This window comes from Triturus cristatus, chromosome 10, assembly GCF_964204655.1.
Source record: "Triturus cristatus chromosome 10, aTriCri1.1, whole genome shotgun sequence".
NCBI classification, from domain to species: domain Eukaryota; kingdom Metazoa; phylum Chordata; class Amphibia; order Caudata; family Salamandridae; genus Triturus; species Triturus cristatus.
Window position 1 is genome coordinate 891,851,916 of NC_140593.1, and position 17,989 is coordinate 891,869,904.

The 17,989-nt window shown below is 44.0% G+C and overlaps 1 protein-coding gene across 2 annotated transcripts in view; it reads left to right on the plus strand.

Annotated features, from left to right (window-relative positions):
- Positions 1–13,045, plus strand: part of LOC146796188 (unconventional myosin-Ig-like) — a 1,225,789-nt gene extending 1,212,744 nt beyond the window's left edge. For both annotated transcript variants that reach the window (XM_085628614.1, XM_085628615.1), the window contains exon 22: positions 12,452–13,045. In XM_085628614.1, the coding sequence (XP_085484740.1) occupies positions 12,452–12,608 (157 nt within the window). In that variant the 3' untranslated portion in view covers positions 12,609–13,045. The remainder of the gene's footprint in view (positions 1–12,451) is intronic.
- Positions 13,046–17,989: the final 4,944 nt, after the last annotated feature.

Sequence of the window (17,989 nt, forward strand, 5' to 3'; positions counted from 1 at the left end):
CTAAAGAAACCATAAAATCATTAAATCCATTTAAAAGGGCTTGTAGGCCTCTCGCAGTTCTTGTCAACAAAACCGTGTCGTCCGCATACAATAGTGCGGGGATCAATTTTATACCTGCTCTTGGTATATCTTTACTAGATGAAGTTAAAACATCCCCCAGGTTATTAATATAGAGCGAGAAAAGCAGGGGAGCAAGAATGCACCCTTGTCTTACCCCTCGCTTCACCTGCCAAGCTTCTGACAGATTCCCGTCCTCACTGTAGCGGACGGCAGCAGTAGTATACTCGTGCATAAGTGCCAAAAAGGCAATCAGCACAGGGTCGAGCCCCAGCACTACCAGGGAAGCCCATAATTTTTGACGATTTACAAGGTCAAAAGCAGTAGACAAGTCCATAAACGCTAAATGTAGGACCCCCTGCTTAGCGACCGTGTACTTCCCAATTATAAGATGTAGATTGAGGCATTGACCTACAGTGCCCCTTCCTTTTCTAAACCCATATTGTAGGTCCGAGATAATGGAGTTGTCCTCCAGCCAAGCTGTTAGTCTAGCGAGAACAACTTTGCCCATTATCTTCATAGCGGAATCCAACAGAGAAATAGGCCGATAACATGCCGGATCCTCTCTTGAGCCTTTTTTAAATAATGGCACTATCACAGCTTTACCCCAAGAACTGGGAGCACCCGCCTTCGATACGGCATTAAAAACAGAAGTTAAAAGCTTCGCCCAATACCTTGAATCTGCCTTATGAAAATCGGCGGGAACACCACCTGGACCAGGTGCTTTGCCATTTGCCATTAACTCAATGGCATCCTGGACTTCGACCTCATTAAAATCAAATTTCGAGGCCAGATTAATATCCCCATAGTTTACTGGATTATGGTCTGGAATTTCAGAATAGAGACCACTAAAATGAGCCACCCATTTATCTGGAGGGATAAGGCAGTCATTGTTTGTGTTCTCCAATTCATTAAAAAGTGGACTGTTAATTACTTTCCAGAATTGGGTACTACTTTTTAAAACACTAGCGTCTGACAGTTCCTCCCACGCCATATTTTTTAGTTGAATTTTCCTTGCCTTTATTGCTTTTTTATATGATCTTCTTGCCTCCACAATTATACTAGCGTCTTTCCCACTGTCTTTTAATGCCAATAAGAGAGCGGAATGCGCACTACAACATGCCTGATCAAACCAGTTTTTAAACTTTTTAGGTCTTGGTTTCCCGTCGAGGGTTAGGTTATCCACTACCTGTTTTGTTATTCTCTCAAAGGCACCAAGAATATCCACTGGTTTAGACTCTATTGCCAAGCATATATTTAAATCCACCAAATTACTATGATACAAATTCTCAAGGAAATCAATCGGGGTAATGACGTCCCATCTCAGACGTCTTCCCTGTTTAATAGGGACTAAGTTTAAATTAGAGATGGCAGACAGAGGATTTGACTTAGTCACAGCGTTAATGTTGATTTCCATAGACAGAGGATTATGATCGCTTAAGGCATTTGGAGCAACACGAAAAAAGCCTATCAGATCCTTCAAAAGACAGGAAATAAAAATATAGTCAATAATGCTATTATGGCCCTGACCAGTAAATGTGGGAACAGGAGATAAGGAATCTTGCGTCGGAACAAATAGATGAAAGGCAGATACAATACTCTCTAGGAACATCCCACCCTTAGAATGATCAAAGTGGGCTTCCTCCTGAGGGCAATAAACATGATTAAAATTTCCAAAACAATTGAGTTGACATACATGAATATTAAAATCGCCAAAAAGTAACAAAAAATAAGGTGTAACATTATTTGCATCAAACTCATACAAAAAGGTGGACAGTGCTTTTAGGTGCTCCAATTCATCCAACCTAGTGAATGAGTTATAAAAGTTCACAACTAACAATGTCGGGAGATTGGCACCTACTAATTTAACCGCCAATATATTAGGTGAACTGGTCACTACAACTTCTGTGCTATAAAGTAACTTGAGGCTAAATAATAACAGGAGACCGCCCGAGGTCTCCCCAACGAGGAGGACACAGCATATTTATTAAAGGACTGATACCCATCCAAGTAATAAGGGTCTTTAGCCTCCCACATCTCTTGCAGAGCAATTATATGAAAAGTAGAAAGAAAAGACTTCCAACTTATATCGCCTCTTTTCGATCTCAGCCCAGCAATATTCCATGACAAAGTCATGATCTTATTTATTGATGATGTTACCCCCCCCAACCCCATGTCTTGTGACACAAAGTTCCCTGAATGTAATGGGCGGAGATAAGATTCCCTGGTCTCATTAGTTACGGGAACCCTAACAGTCACATTACTAAATATACCAGAGGGAACCATTTCACTCTCTTCTACTTGGGTAATCTCAGTTGTTATCTGATTAGTACCATCACCATGAGTTGCCATTTGAGATAAGAAACTATCACCAGAACCATAGAGATCGATATTATGATCAGCAGTCGTCACGGTCCCATGTTCTTCAGAGAAAGACCGTCTAGGCTCATTGTGAGGGGCCTGGATATAAGCTACACTGAGTCAGTCATTAACATCTAGAGAACTAAGGACCTCATATCTGTTACTAAGAGCCAATGTCCTATTCACAGGCACAAAGTGAGAAATATGACCACTATTTCCTGTCGACCTCTGAGTGTAAGGTGGATAAAAAAAAACCAAAGGGAGGACATTGACATAGTCCTGTTGTAATCTGAACGTCCCTGCCTGTCTAAAAATGTTGGCTACCAAATTGGGAGAACTAAAGCTCACAACAACACAGTCACCCTTCAGTGTCTTATTGGACTTCCCAACCCAAGGAACCCTTCTAACCATCTTAAAACACTCAAAAAGGTGACTCCTCAAAACTGTCTTTCCTGCTAAAAAGTGGAGGGCTTTATTCCTTAAAGAGGACCAATGCTCTTCCTTCCCATCACTAGATGTCGGAACATTTGCCAGGATGACAGTATACGGGCAGGCCTCCGGTGGCAAATGCAAAGGACGTTCCCTAAATACCTGCACAGGGAGCGGGCTTACTCTCCCTGTCGTATCCCCAGGTCCCAAATTAGCACCACCAGAAGAACCTACAAGAACTGGAGGTGGATTAGTGGGACCTACAGCAGTGGTTATCATAGACTCAGCTAAGTCGGAAACTCTGGTTACTACTCCACTTAAGGGGGGCCTCTCCGATGGATTGCGGTTTGGCAATAATGTTTCCTGGCCAGCTATGTGCCGCTCAATCAAAGTGAGTCTGTCATCAATTTTATTAAGTCTATTCATAACTGGCAACAAAGTTGCTTTTAGTCGCTCATCCATAAGCTGTAGTAGGTCAGCCAATTTAATTCCAGTGGTGATTGTGGACCCCTGATCAATATTTACATCCAGCCCATGGGTCTTATCAGCCAGGGCCTGGGAGACCACAGTACGTTCCTGGGAGACTAACCCATAAACAGGCTCTAAGTTCCTGGGTTGTTTTGCTTGTTGGCGACTTCCTTTAGGGTCTTTATTCGCTTTTCTTTTACCCTTAATTATTTTAGTAGTAGTAACAGAGAGGGCTCGTGACTGCCTAGAACGTGTAGCTGGCGGTGAGAGAAGGAGACTAGAAGTGTTTTCAGAAGCTAGAGGGATAGCAGAACTAGCTTCTGACAGACTCCACAGAGGAGGAACAACCAACCTGTCTAACGTCTGAACTTGAAATAAAAACACCAGGTTGATTATCAAAATTAGGGAAGGATAATGGCTCCAAAGAAAGCCTCCTCTCTACAATTTCAATTTCTCTAGCAACAACAGTTTCAGCTTTTTTCAAAAAAGCATCCAAAGTCCCCGTACCCCCTTTTGCAGAACACTTGTTATTACTTTTAGCCATAACAACAACAAAATAACACAAGGAAAGAAACAAGCGTAGCAATCCGAAATTAGGACAAGAGCAACCACTTTGGGCACAGCCACAGACTGGCGTGGTAGTAAGATCCTCCCAGATACCTTGGTTGCTATACCGACATGACAGGGCTCACGATGTCCTGGAACACAATAAACTCACTAGACGGTAACAAGTCACTTACACCGAACACAATGTTAACCCTCGAGCTGTTAGGGGGGTGGCCCAGCCCAGCCTCTGCCAGCCCCTGACGGCCACAGACGGCCCGCCCTTTGTCCGGGCTTCATCCGGCGCGTTCCGCGCGCATTCCACGGAGCGGATATTGACAAGTATATATCGGGCCGGCAACCAATAGGCAGGTAGGTGGGTGGAAGCCCAGCTGGAGTAGCGCACGTACTCCTGGGAGCTGGAGTCCCGTGCAGAGGCCCTTCTCCCAACAGCGAAGCTCTGTCCGTAATAAAAATGTACACAGCCCCTCCTGGGACAGCGGCGACACAAAGAGCAGGTAGCACTAGATACGAAGCGGGACCCGCGCCAGCGGGTTCCGCGAGCTCCTTTATGCTAACAGCGAAATTGATGGCAGGTGGGCGGGTGGAAGCCCAGCTGGAGTAGCGCACGGACTCCTGGGAGCTGGAGTCCCGTGCAGAGGCCCTTCTCCCAACAGCGAAGCTCTGTCCGTAATAAAATGTACACAGCCCCTCCTGGGACAGCGGCAACACAAAGCGCAGGTAGCACTAGATACGAAGCGGGACCCGCGCCAGCGGGTTCCGCGAGCTCCTTTATGCTAACAGCGAAATTGATGGCAGGTGGGCGGGTGGAAGCCCAGCTGGAGTAGCGCACGGACTCCTGGGAGCTGGAGTCCCATGCAGAGGCCTTTCTCCCAACAGCGAAGCTCTGTCCGTAATAAAATGTACACAGCCTCTCCTGGGACAGCGGCAACACAAAGCGCAGGTAGTACTAGATACGAAGCGGGACCCGAGGGGCAGCCATCTTGGCTTGAAGAAATCAACTCAGGTTCAGAAAAACTCCTGTTGATAGTTTTGGCAGATGGTTGATTACACAGTGTTATTATCCAATTGGAGTATTTATGGTGTGCTCTGTATATTGCCCGGTTACCAACGATCCCGGGGTTTTTGATTGGCTGGATAAAGAACTTGCGCTATGTCCTACCCTGATAATCATATGTTGAGATTTTAATATTCACTTGGGGGCATGTTCTCTGGAGGCAGGTGTTCATTCCTATACAAGACGGAAACCAAGGGTGTTTAAATCACTGCCTTATATGAGGAAAGATCATGGGCTAGTTGATGTCTGGAACAAAGTCAGGGTTAAGGACTCAGGATTTACTTATCTTTCTGCCCCACACAGGAGACTTGTACAATTAGATAATTTTTTTAGCTCCTAAGACTTGCTCCATCATTGTAAAATTTCCTCGAGTCATCTCTGATCATAACCCACTGTTATTGGAGTTAACAACACAAAGGCTAGTTAGGACAGCCTTGTTCTGGTACTTTGAGTGGGCATTATTGTTCAATAAAGAAGAATATGTCAGGTACATAGACAATTGGATACCAGTATTGATGGAAGATAATAGGGGGAGCGCCCCTGCAGGGGTAGTATGGGATCCCTTCTAGGCAGGTGTACACGGGGTGTCAGGGATCTCTGTCTTCAGAGATCGAAACTCCTCAGAATCCAGTTGAAGCAATGAAGGGTCCACCTCCTGATATCCCCAACTCCTGAGTATTAGGGCGATCAGGTGAGGGAAGGAGAGGAAGGGAACAGCGGGGAAAGGGATCCTGTAAAACAAAATAACCACAATGAAAATAGCAAACACCAATATCCTACTCTCATATGATCTCGCTAATCACTCTTTTGTACCTTAGTATCTGACAGTACTCCCAAATACATCATCAAACACAGGGGAATCTTTCTCTCCGGAATGTGATCTCTATGAGGTATAAAGTCTCACATTAGCCACATGTAAAGACAACAATATCCTAGATATATCACTGCAGGCATACCACATACATACCATGTTCTTGAGCATAAAGAACAGCAATATAGAATATCCAATGTAAAAGAAAACTTCTGTGAGGGAATAATCAATGTCTTAATCCATAGCAAGGATAGGGTATTCCTGATGATTCTCAGTAGCCACACATCCCAGGAGGAACAGAGAGAGCTGCCTTCAAATGGAACCCCAGAATACTGATCCATAATTCGCCTGTTTCCCAAATGTTTTTACTCAACATGATATCATGAACTAATATACCCCTTCCTTCCGATGTTTGAAAAGAAACAAAAGGAAATCAAAACACACTGTACTTGCCACAGCCTGTGGCAGCCAGAAACGGCAAGTCGTGGTATTTCCTCTACCACTAACTTCCGCTCTAAGGAAACATAGACACAGTTATGCGTGGTTAAACCATCACCACTGCATTCCGCTCTATGCGAGATATAAACACTCTGCACCCGCAGCACAAAAGTCCAAAGTACAAAGCAATTAGAGACACGGTAATGCATGGTTAATCCTTACCACTGCATTCCGCTCTATGGAACCCCACTGGGGAATAGGGCCGGCTGGGAACCTCCTGGTAGCCGCACCGTACACCACCACTCTGCTAGAACGAGTTCTGGAATTTCCCGAATCCACTCACCCGACCAGAAATCATCACCGGGGGTCCGATGAGCGAGATCAGGAGACGCGCAGCGCGTATCAGGAAAAACAAAAAGGAACGGCGACCGGCAGCCGCGAGAGACGCTAAGAACAGTCAATGGAATTACGCACACCTGCGTGCGCGTTGCTTCCTGATTTAAGGCCCCTCCTCTCCTATGGCCTTACGGGAGTTGTAGTTCACTGCCCGATTAGGTAGGCGCTACCCGCCTAGAATCCTGACACGGGGAGACAATCAGGTTTATTCTGAATCAACAAAAAAAAGAAAAACATCAAGTGCTGGCTCGGTATGACACACTGGCTGAAGCTGAAGTAAAGTTAATACAGACAGCATCTGATGGATTGGACTTTGAGAAGGCACAGCACTATGTTGCCCTTGCAAAGGCTGAGATCATCAAGATATCTTTTGGGAAAGCTGCACATATGTTTGCCGCCTGGAAACAAGACTGTTATGAGTATAGCAAATGAGCCGGTCATCCTTCATGGATCGGGTTTGCACTCTAGTGCAAACCCGATCCATGACGGATGCACGTTTGGCCAGAACAACTCCTGTTTGAATTCCCATTCTTGTGTATCACCATCCATATATAATTTACAAGCAGACTGATTAATTTTGCTTCGCTCAAGGAGCTTCAGTCCACATCAGAATACTTCATCCTGAAGATGGTCTTATAGATGCGCTGACTGCTGCATCTCATGGCTGGTATCCAGACCTTGCTCTGGCTCCTCCACATCATCCTCCCCATCCTAGTTCTCTGTTGTAACTAGCAACTAGTAGGCCTCTGCCCAATCCCTTAGTGCCTTTTGGAGCTCCACCTTCTTGGTGCTCCTGTAGTCGGACAGCCCCCCTCTCCTTACAAAATTCCTTGAGCACAGCCACTGTGAAGCTCTCCAGATTGAGGAGTTCAAATTCCATTTTTGTAGGTGAAGGCACAAATAGTCAGATAAAGGGTGAGTTCTCAAAAACAAAACAGCCAATCAGGGATATTTTAAAACTCAAATTGGTGTCAGATTGTTTATCTGTGATTTTTAGTGTTACATAAAAGTACTGTATCCGCTGTGCATACACAAGTCCTAATCCTCACCGCTGATCCCTGATGTGAGAAATTATATTACAGGATGAGGGGTGGGGTGAAACCCTACTCAAGCAGAAACCACAATCATTGTCAGGATGAAGTCACAAGCAAACCCTAAATTACATTGTGCTCAACCTCCTAGTATCTGGGCACAGAGCAGTCAAGCTTTATTTAGAGGCAACGTGTAAAGTATTTGTACAACACTTCAAACAGTGATAAAATAAAAACACACCACCAAAGGGATCCCCTCACACTAGATTAGAAAACTAGAGTCATCTTTAATTTAAAGAAAAGTCCAAAATGATAAAAAATCAAATCTGTGGAGCCGAAGATTTACAGGTTTAAAAATGTAGTTTAAAATAGTGCCAAAAATCACAAAGCACCAACTGTGGATATCTGGTTGTGCTAGCCCGAGACAAAGTCACAAGTTCCGGCCAACTACGATGGAGCATGGGCTTGGTACAGGGACCCAGTTAGGCCCACTGAACAAAAGTACCTTAAAACCTGGTTACGGAACATTGCGAGATTATGCACCGAGGATGCGTTGCACATACGAGGTGTCAGTTCCGTGGAGCTTCAAAGCTGATGAGCGAGGTCCTGCATTACTATTGAGTCTCCCGTGGACAAGGGCTTGCAATGCGAAGTACGGCATCGAGGCTGCATTGGTTTAGAGGACCTGCAAGGCAGCGATGCAAGAGCCTGCATCATCGTCGATGCTGCCATTGACAACATGTTTTCAATGCAAGGGCGTGTGTTGGAGAGGCATCGTGCGGCAGCAGTTTGATACAGGCTGTGAGGTTGATATGTTGCACTGGAAGAATCCTCACAGCACAGGCGATGCGTCAGTTCTCCTCAGGGTTGCGCTATGCATCAGAAGGTTATGTGTCACTTCTGCTGAATCAACTGATGGGCTGGCAGAGCACTTTAAGGCCCACTTCCAAGGAGCCGAGACTGGGGTGGCACCACTTGGCAGGGTAGGACTCACAGATGGCAGTCCCCAGGTGTTGGGTTCAATGTGGTTGGAGCCTTCTGTCCCGGAGACCCAAAAACTAGCCCTTGGAGCCACTCTGGGGTCCTGGGTTCAACAGATGCAGGTCCAGTCCTTCTCATCTAGGTAAGAGGGCAGAAGGTCAGCAGAGCAGCAGACCTTCAGAGCAGCAGTCCAGCAGAGTGGCAGTTTTTCAGTAGCACAGCAGTCCTTCTCCTGGCAGAGTATCCAATGGTTCAGAAGTGTACTGTAGAGTTGGTGTATGATGGCCAATATCTCTATCTGGGCCTTTATTTGAAGTGGAAGAAGCTTCTAGAGAGTTCACTATGAAGTGTACAGGTCTCCTGCCTTCCGTGCCCTGGCTCCAGACTAACTACAGAGGGTATGCACTCCTTTGTATGGAGGCAGGACACACCCTATTCAAGTGTAAATTGGGCTGTGCCCAGATCCGCCCTCCCATCCTGCCAGTGATGGCCCTTCGAGGCACCCCTAAAGTTCTCTATTGTGTGTGGCTGTCTAGGAGGAATACACAAAGCGCAACTGTCAGCTACACCCAGAGATGTGACCCATAGACAGGCTTCAGGTGCTTAATGGCTAAGGCAGGAAAATGCCAACCTTCTGAAAGTGGTATTTCCAAAACTATAATTTAGAATCTGACTTTACCATAAAAGAGGATTTTTCGTTGCAATTCCAAAGACACCAAACATGAAATGGGAACCTGTTTCCATTCAGAACTTACAACCTAATAAATTTAATAAGGTAACTCCAATGGTTTCCCATAACAGGGTAAATTAAGTGGTTTATATATATAAGATAGTTTTTGAAAAATGGATCACTTTTTTGTTGCTGGTCTTGCTACCCGGTCCCTTTTTGCTAAAAGGGTATCTCTCTCAATTTTGTTGGACTGTGACCAATAATGGCCCTCCAGAAATTTGGGTACAATGGTCTCAAATAGGTAACGTATCAACGTTCACAACAGAACCTCACTCTTTCTGGCTGTAATGGCTTTAAGGCACCTGTCTCTTCTTCCATCATGGGCAGGGGAACCTCCTCTGACTCTAATATGGGGTGACAGATCAGTAAATAGTGATAAAGAAACAACATCTTGCAAGCAAGTGTAAGGTTAATTTTCACCCCCGTCCTATTGTAGAGGATCAAGGTCTTATCTGATGCCATGAACACACCCACATGGTTGATAGTCCCTACCGGTGTTGCACTGCCCACTTCCTGCTTACTGAAAGGAATAAGCATGTCTGACAACTGCATTGCATCCTCTATGCCTTTCAGGGTTGGACTGCTGACTTGGAAGGTCTTGGGAAACCTTACCTTCAGTTGGACAGCAAGAGCTTGCGCTGGGCAGGCCATTGGGTCACCTTAGGGTTGGTCCTTCTTCTCAGGTGGAAATCTGGGTCCCTCCCTTTTGGAACGATGCTGTCTTTGCACCCATTCATGTCTTGAGAGGGCAGCACCCACAAGTGCATCTCTTGCTTCATCAGAGACCAGCTCTTGATAAGTGACTGGAGTTTTCCACTCATTCTATATATTGCAACATTCGTGGGCAGTCAGCCATTGAACATCAGTCTCCCTAAATCATCCTGGAGTCATACATTACCGCTCTTATGAGGTCCTCCTTCCTGAACGAAGTGCAATACGAGATTCTTCCACGGCCTAAAGACAATACGCTGCATTGTGCTTCACTGGGAAGCGCACTTCTGGAGTATTCCCTGTTATGATATGGACAAAGATTTGGGTAGACGTGTCTGGACTGTTGAACAGCCTAGGTGGTCTACTGAAACATACTATTCAGGTGACTGGATACTACTCACAGTGGCCGGAGGAAAATGTGGAGACTGTGACTTGTAGAACATTGATGTTGGTCTTGGGACAGCCTTCATATCCGATTATGCAAAAAAAGGGTACAAATGACATCGAAAGGAATGAGTGGATTTTTTTATTGGATTGGAATTAAACAGAGAAAATCATATTGCCCAATCCATTTGTTTGATGGATCACTTTAATAGAGTTATTAAAGATGATTTTCATTTTGGTCTGGCAAGTCATTTGGATTGAAATTAGGTGATGAGACTATACTGTGGAGCTATTGCTAGTCACCACACTATGTCACAGGGGAATGCTTGCTTGGGATTAGAGGGGACTTCCCATTTTAAGTGTGTCCTGCTTGTGTGAACAGACCTAAGTGAAGGTTCTGTATCTTTATGTGATTGGACACATTGCAAAGGGTTGCTGGTATGCGTTTAAGAGAAAGCACGATTGTAAGACAAAGGTGGTATAAGCAAATTTCACGAGTGGTGACTGGTTACAATTCAGTTGAGGTCAGGAGTAAAGAAGCAATTAATGAAGTTTTTGATGCTGGTCAGTTTCATGGGGCATATAAAAATGTCTGCTAAGGTGAAAGGTGATAAGTAGTGAATTATGCTGTGAATGAGGAAAGGTTGTGTAAGTTTGAAGTGAGAGATGGGTAGGAGGATGTATGTAACAAGAAGTAGCCTACTGGTGCAGAAAGTTGTCAGAATGTTTTTCATGGTTTGGAGAAGAGGAAGCTAGGTCTTCCATATCAACACAAGGGTTATCAAATGCAAATTGCTTTGTGTATTTAAAGATTATCAAATGTGATGTGTTCTGTATTTATCACATTGTGGGTTTTGGTGCTTGACTTGAAGAGGTTATGATTTTTCTTTTATTCGGGTTCATACATTTTGTTTTGTTTGTTTATTAAGGAAAGGAGTCCTTGGTCTTTTTCTTTGTAATCTATTTAGAACTCATGTTTCTTGGATTGTTATGGTGCGAGGTTACTTCCAGTTGATGTCCAACTCTGGTTGATATTGTGCCTGGTGTGGCGTCTGAAAGTAAGCATACTTTCTGCTCCTTGGAGTTCAGTTTACTGTTTGCCCAAAAGTTTTTTGTTGTATTACAGATGTCTTTCATTAGTTACTTCCACTTCTACTTCCTAGGGTGGGAAAGAGAGTTGAATGAAGTGATACTAATTGTTGTGCTTGGCACTGGCAGACTCTGATCAAAATTACAGCATGGGACCTACATCGGATCCATTCCTTTGAAGAGGCCAAAGCTCATGATTCCTAGAAACGCCCTGGAGCTGTGCGGAAGATGATGTCCTTTCTCCTAGCTCTTCTGTTTTGAGAGAGTGCCTAATAGCGATAGACTTACATGGGTTACTATGCCCTCTCACCCAGCATTTGAGGACCTGTGCTCCCATAAAAGCACAACTTACAGTGCTTTAAACCTCTTTTGGTGTTTCATGCTCAGTGGTGTTAGTTTGGCATCATAGGCTGGTATCTCAACATCAACAATCTTCAAGAGACACTCACAGTTCAGTCTTCCATCAATATTAGATTCCATATTCAACATACGCATAGCCTAAAACACTGAAGGGTTCTCAACATGCCTTTGCATCTTCCAAGCTCATCGACCTCGAGCTGGCCCTCATGGTTGATGTTTCAGTACAGCTAGTGCTACCCGACAATCTCCCAGTCCAGCATTTCCCCAAACAAGATATGATACCACCTCACACTAAAGCAGAGTTTTGGTGTTTAGAGTTGGACTTGATCATCAATGACTTTCTATGCACTATGACCTAGCTGCTGTCTTGACACCAGTACTTCTTTATGTCAGTATCAGAGTTCAGCGATCGTAAACGTGCACCAAGGAAGAATATTTATTGACCACTGAGTGCAAGAGGCGTGGACATCACTCTTCCGCAATCGGCTAGTTGTACCTGGGTGCAGTTATTCTAGATATGATTGGTTTTGGATGAACATCTGTCATTTTAACCTTTTAACTATTCCTGTCTTGTCCTATTTCAGGGTGAAGCGGGAGCTGCAGGTGACAGTGTCCGACTGCATCCAACTGAGCATGCGCGGGAAGAAAAAGCAAATCACTGTAGAGACCAGAAGTGAGCAGCTCCTGCCAGACTTCAAGAAGCAACGGAATGGATTTGTCCTGTACTGGCCGGGGAAATAAACCTATTCTCTGAATGGAGGACAGGAGACCTCTGTACATTACGTCTACACATTATTCCCTTGGCATTCTGAGAACACTGTGCATGCGTTATTTTCAGCCTCCTGCTTCTTCCTGATCTTCTGCCCTCCCCGAAGCCAGCCAACCAGGCCTTGCAAAAAACGCTGGGAATGCTACCACAACCAAAATACTTCTTTGTACCCCATGAAAAACATCAGGCCAGGAGGGTCCCTGCGGCAAAACCAGTCTTTACACCTGTTATTCCGTTAGTTTGACTTTCCGCATCAGGATTTTGGAAATCTACAACTGTATATTTGCACCCCAATATTAAAGCACACACTCTCTCCTTCGAGGCAATAACTGAACTGAATTTAGACCATCGACCAACAGGCTGTTGGAAAATGTGCACCAGAAACCATACAGTTTTTATCTCCATTGGAGCACTTGGGTGTTCTGTTTTTTTTTCAATGTACGAATGTGTGTGTTGGCGAGGAGACTGTCATTTAAATCTGGATGTGTGAGTTTATCCATGCGGGGACTTCAATGCAACATATAGAGTTGGGGCGTGTGAACTTAAAAGAAAATTATATAAATGCCACTTGTAGCGGGGGCTGTCAAGCTCGTAGTGCTTATCAATTTGGTGTTCATTTACAACTTGATTTTGATTGAATGATCTACAACTCAGGAGCGCAAACCCCAAAAGAATCTTTAACTAACAATAAAAATGCAATCAAATTCAAAAAGTAAAATCCAGAAGATAGACAGAGAACTGTAGAAGCTCATAATTACAGCGAGAAAATCCCACTGACTATCCTTTAGTGCACACGAGGATGCAGAATAGCACCATTTCTGGAAGATTTACGTGAATTGGATGTGTCCTGTAGTGCCAAGATGGTGCTTGGTCATTAGTGTTTAGGGGAAGAGGTGACCAAGAAAGTGTCTCTAGAGAAGCTCAAGTAGGCTATGTCCTTTAGTTCAAAGATTACCATGTTCGCCAGTGTTCTTTAGGAATAGACATGACTTTAAAAAGTGTCTCTAGTGAAGAGATGTGACTTGGCCACTAAATAACTTTCTCGGTATTCACTAATGGAGAGACTTCTCCAAGGAGGGACCCTTGAGCAAGGATACATGGCTTAGCAAGTCATCTATAGCTGGATAGAGGAGGTGGTTAGTAGTCACTAATGTGAATCGGGATTTGGTCAGTCTACTCTGGTGGAGATATACCCCTTAGCAGGAAGAATCTACGGGGTAGACAGGCTTGGCTGGGGACTTCTAGTAGGGCAGCGGTAACACAACTCTTGGTCACTGGGTTATGAGTAGGCAAGCTTGCCTATAAGTCTCTAGCAGGAAGAAAGGCCCACGGTAGTGGTCCGCACACGTAAGTGACATCCTAGAAAATTGCATTTAAGTAGAAGACGAGACTTGGCCAGTGGTCTCTTACTGGAAGATGGGCCATGACCAGCCTTCTGTCATGCGAGACCAGGCCTTGCATCTTGTCCACCAGTGTAGAGATGTATTTGCAAAGTAGGTTTTTCGCTCACCGTGAAACTGCTTTTTTAACCTAATGACTTTTCTGAGACCAAATATCTAAATCTACTGCTCTATGGCTAGCCTAATTTAAATTGCTCAAACAGATTCTCTCCCCTTGTTTCGGTGGAACCCAGATGGAATTCTTACAACGGAGAAGAAATTGTCTTGGTCATATTACTATCATGAGAGGAACAGCTCATGGGTCTCTTTTCCGCGGATTATAAACCACTGATTTCTAACCCATGTTACAAAGCCTCTTCTGGTGGATAAAGAAGAGTTTTGCAGATTCATCGATTTGCTAATAAAATCATAACTGAATGGATGCTTGGCCACAGTTCCCCACTGTAGATGGTGGGATTTAGTCTTTAAGATGAGAACACTTGTAAATTTCACCAATATCTATAGTCCTTGTAAACCAATTTGGACTGAGGTTGAGTCACTACATCATGATGCGGAAACATGCCTCTTTCTTTGTCCTCTGGAATGCAGTGTCCTATAGAAAGAGAAGCTGTCTTTTGCATTCCCTTTACTTTAATGCTGTAGTTGATTTTCCAAAATACTTTAGAGATGCCATCAAAGTCCTTGCTTGATGTATATATATATATCTCATATATATATATATTATCTCCAGTTATAGTTACAACCTAGTTTCCATAGGAAATCTCAAAATTCTATTTTGAATAACTTTGGCGCCGGTTGACGAATCCTCGCGAAATTTTCAAAGCAAATGGGGCGCTCCGTTCAGCTCCTACCCTGAAAGTCTCGGGGTGATTCGTCAAGCGGGGGCCGAGAAAAAGGGGGGGTCCCAAAACACGTATTCCCCATTCATTTTTCCATAGGACCTTTAGTCGAAGGTACAGCCCAAACGGCTGAACAGAATTACGTGAAAGTTGGCAAAGAGGTAGCCATAAGGTCAAGGAAGTGCCTTTTGAGGGTCTCGTGTAAATCTGTTCAGTATTTCCTGAGAAAATAGCATTTAAAACCATATCCATATCTATATGCGCGCACCGTGCGCGCACCCTGCCGTACGCGAGCGCAATTCTGATTGGTTGTTAGATGTCGGTAAACATTCGAATCGTTCGAAACCAGGAAGTGTTGGCCGCCATTTTGTCTCTCGCAGTCTGAGGGGGTGAAAAACAAAGGTGAAGAACGTGAAAAGGGGGCAGGGTGGACAGTTCCTGACCCCCTAGCCTTGGTCAGGGGGTCACAGAAGGACCCCCAAGGGAGAAAAAAACATTTTTTTTTTTTTTTTAAATCGCGGGGTGCTCGCACGGCACGCACTGCGCACCGTGGGTGCTCGGTGCGCGAAGCGCACCGTGTGCCCACAGCGCGCGCACGGTGAAATACCTGAAAAAAATAATTAATAAATACATAACTTAGCATTTAAAAAAAACGTACAAATTCACTGAAAAAACCATAGGTTTCACACACGTTATAGTTACGAATTTGCATTTAAAAAACCTTGCAAATTCACTTAAAAAACCATAGGTTTCACACATGTTATAGTTAGCTGGACATTTCACTTGTAAAAAACCAATGAAATTCCCCCGTTATAGTTAGTGCAGGCAACTATAACTCACGCGACCGCAATCCTCTGCTGATGACGTCAGATATTACATCACTGATGACATATGTGTCTTTCTGAAAAATAAATATTTGTAATATATGTATAGCTTAAGATTAATGGAAGAAGACATGGATAAATAAGTGTCTAAATACAGTGATGTAATATCTGACGTCATCAGCAGAGGATTGCGGTCGCGTGAGTTATAGTTGTCTGCACTAACTATAACGGGGGAATTTCATTGGTTTTTTACGAGTGAAATGTCCAGCTAACTATAACATGTGTGAAACCTATGGTTTTTTTAAGTGAATATATATATATATATATATATTTATTATCTACTGGCGGTCGCCAGTAGATAGTTATAGTTAGGACCACGTTTCCATAGGAAATCCGCAACATTCTATTTGGAATAACTTTGGCGCCGGTCGACGAATCCTCGCGAAATTTTCAAAATAGGTGGGGCGCTATGCTCCGCTCCTACCCTGAAAGTCTCAGGGGGATTCGTCAAGCGGGGGCTGAGATAAAAGGGGGGTCCCAAAACGCGTTTTTCCCATGCATTTTTCCATAGGACCTTTAGACACAGCTACAGACCGAACGGCTGAACAGAGTTACTTGAAATTTGGCAGAGCGGTAGTCTATAGCTCAAGGAAGTGCCTTTTGTAGGTTTGGTGTAAATCTGTTCAGTAGATCCTGAGAAAATAGCCTTTAAATCAATATATATATCTGTGGCAGCTTACGGTGCGCTTACCGTGCGCTTACGGTAAGCTTACCGTACGCGTACGGTGCCGTGCGCGATTCTGATTGGCTGTTAGATCTTAGTAAACATTCGAATCGGTGGAAACCAGGAAGCGGCGTCCGCCATTTTCTATCTCGCACTCTGAGGGGGTGGAAGAAAAAAAAAGGCAAAAAACATGTAAAGGGGCTGTTTAGACTGCTCCCAACCACCTAGCCTTGATGAAGGTGTCCCCAAAGAACCCCCAAGGGCAATAAATCAATTTTAATTTTTTTTGAAAAATCGCCGATTACGCTTACCGTACGCGTACGATAAAAATACTATGTAAAAAAAAAAATTTCCACACTCTCCACACCCCGTGCGCAAATGGTGCCCGAAGGGGACCATTTGTGCATGGCATATATATTAATTTCACTAAAAAAAATCAAACATTACCTTTCACAATGAAGCCCATCCAGCGTAACGTGGGCACGCGGTGCGCGTAGCGCACCGCGTGCCCACCGTGCGTGCACGCCACTAACTGCGTAAAGTGGGCGCGCGGTGCGCGAAGCGCACCGTGTGCTCACTGTGCGCGCACGGTGCGCGCACGGAACGAACTGCGTTAAGTGGGCGCGCACGCCACAAATGACGTAAAGTAACTTAGCATTTAAAAAAACGTACAAATTCACTGAAAAAACCATAGGTTTCACACACGTTATAGTTCGGAATTAGCATTTAAAAAAACCTTGCAAATTCACTGAAAAAACCATAGGTTTCACACATGTTATAGTTAGCTGGACATTTTACTGATAAAAAACCAATGAAATTCCCCCGTTATAGTTAGTGCAGGCAACTATAACTCACGCAACCGCAATCCTCTGCTGATGCTAATACTGTATTTAGACACTTATTTGCCCATGTCTTCTTCCATTAAATTTTAGCTATACATATATTACAAATATTTTTTTTTCATAAAGACACATATGTCATCAGCAGAGGATTGCGGTTGCGTGAGTTATAGTTGCCTGCACTAACTATAACGGGGGAATTTCATTGGTTTTTTGTCAGTAAAATGTCCAGCTAACTATAACATGTGTGAAACCTATGGTTTTTTCAGTGAATATATATATATATATATATATATATATAATTCCTATTTCTAAAGCGTGAATATATCACCCATTATGGGTTTCAAGGCCCTGGGAGCAGTCAGAGAGATCAAGTGAGCTACTGCCCAGAGTCACATGATGCTGAGCTGCCGCCGGCAATTGAACCGTGAACCCTGCGCTCTGGAGTCAGCTGCTCTGGCCACTGTGCCACACCTCTCCTATATATATATATATATATATATATATATATATATATTCACTTAAAAAAACCATAGGTTTCACACACGTTATAGTTAGGTGGACATTTCACTCGTAAAAAACCAATGAAATTCCCCCGTTATAGTTAGTTCAGATAACTATAACTCGCACGCCCGCAATCCACTGCTCATGACGTCACACATTACATCACTCATGACATGGTCAATGGCATCACTCATGACATCACTGATGACATCATCCTTGTGAT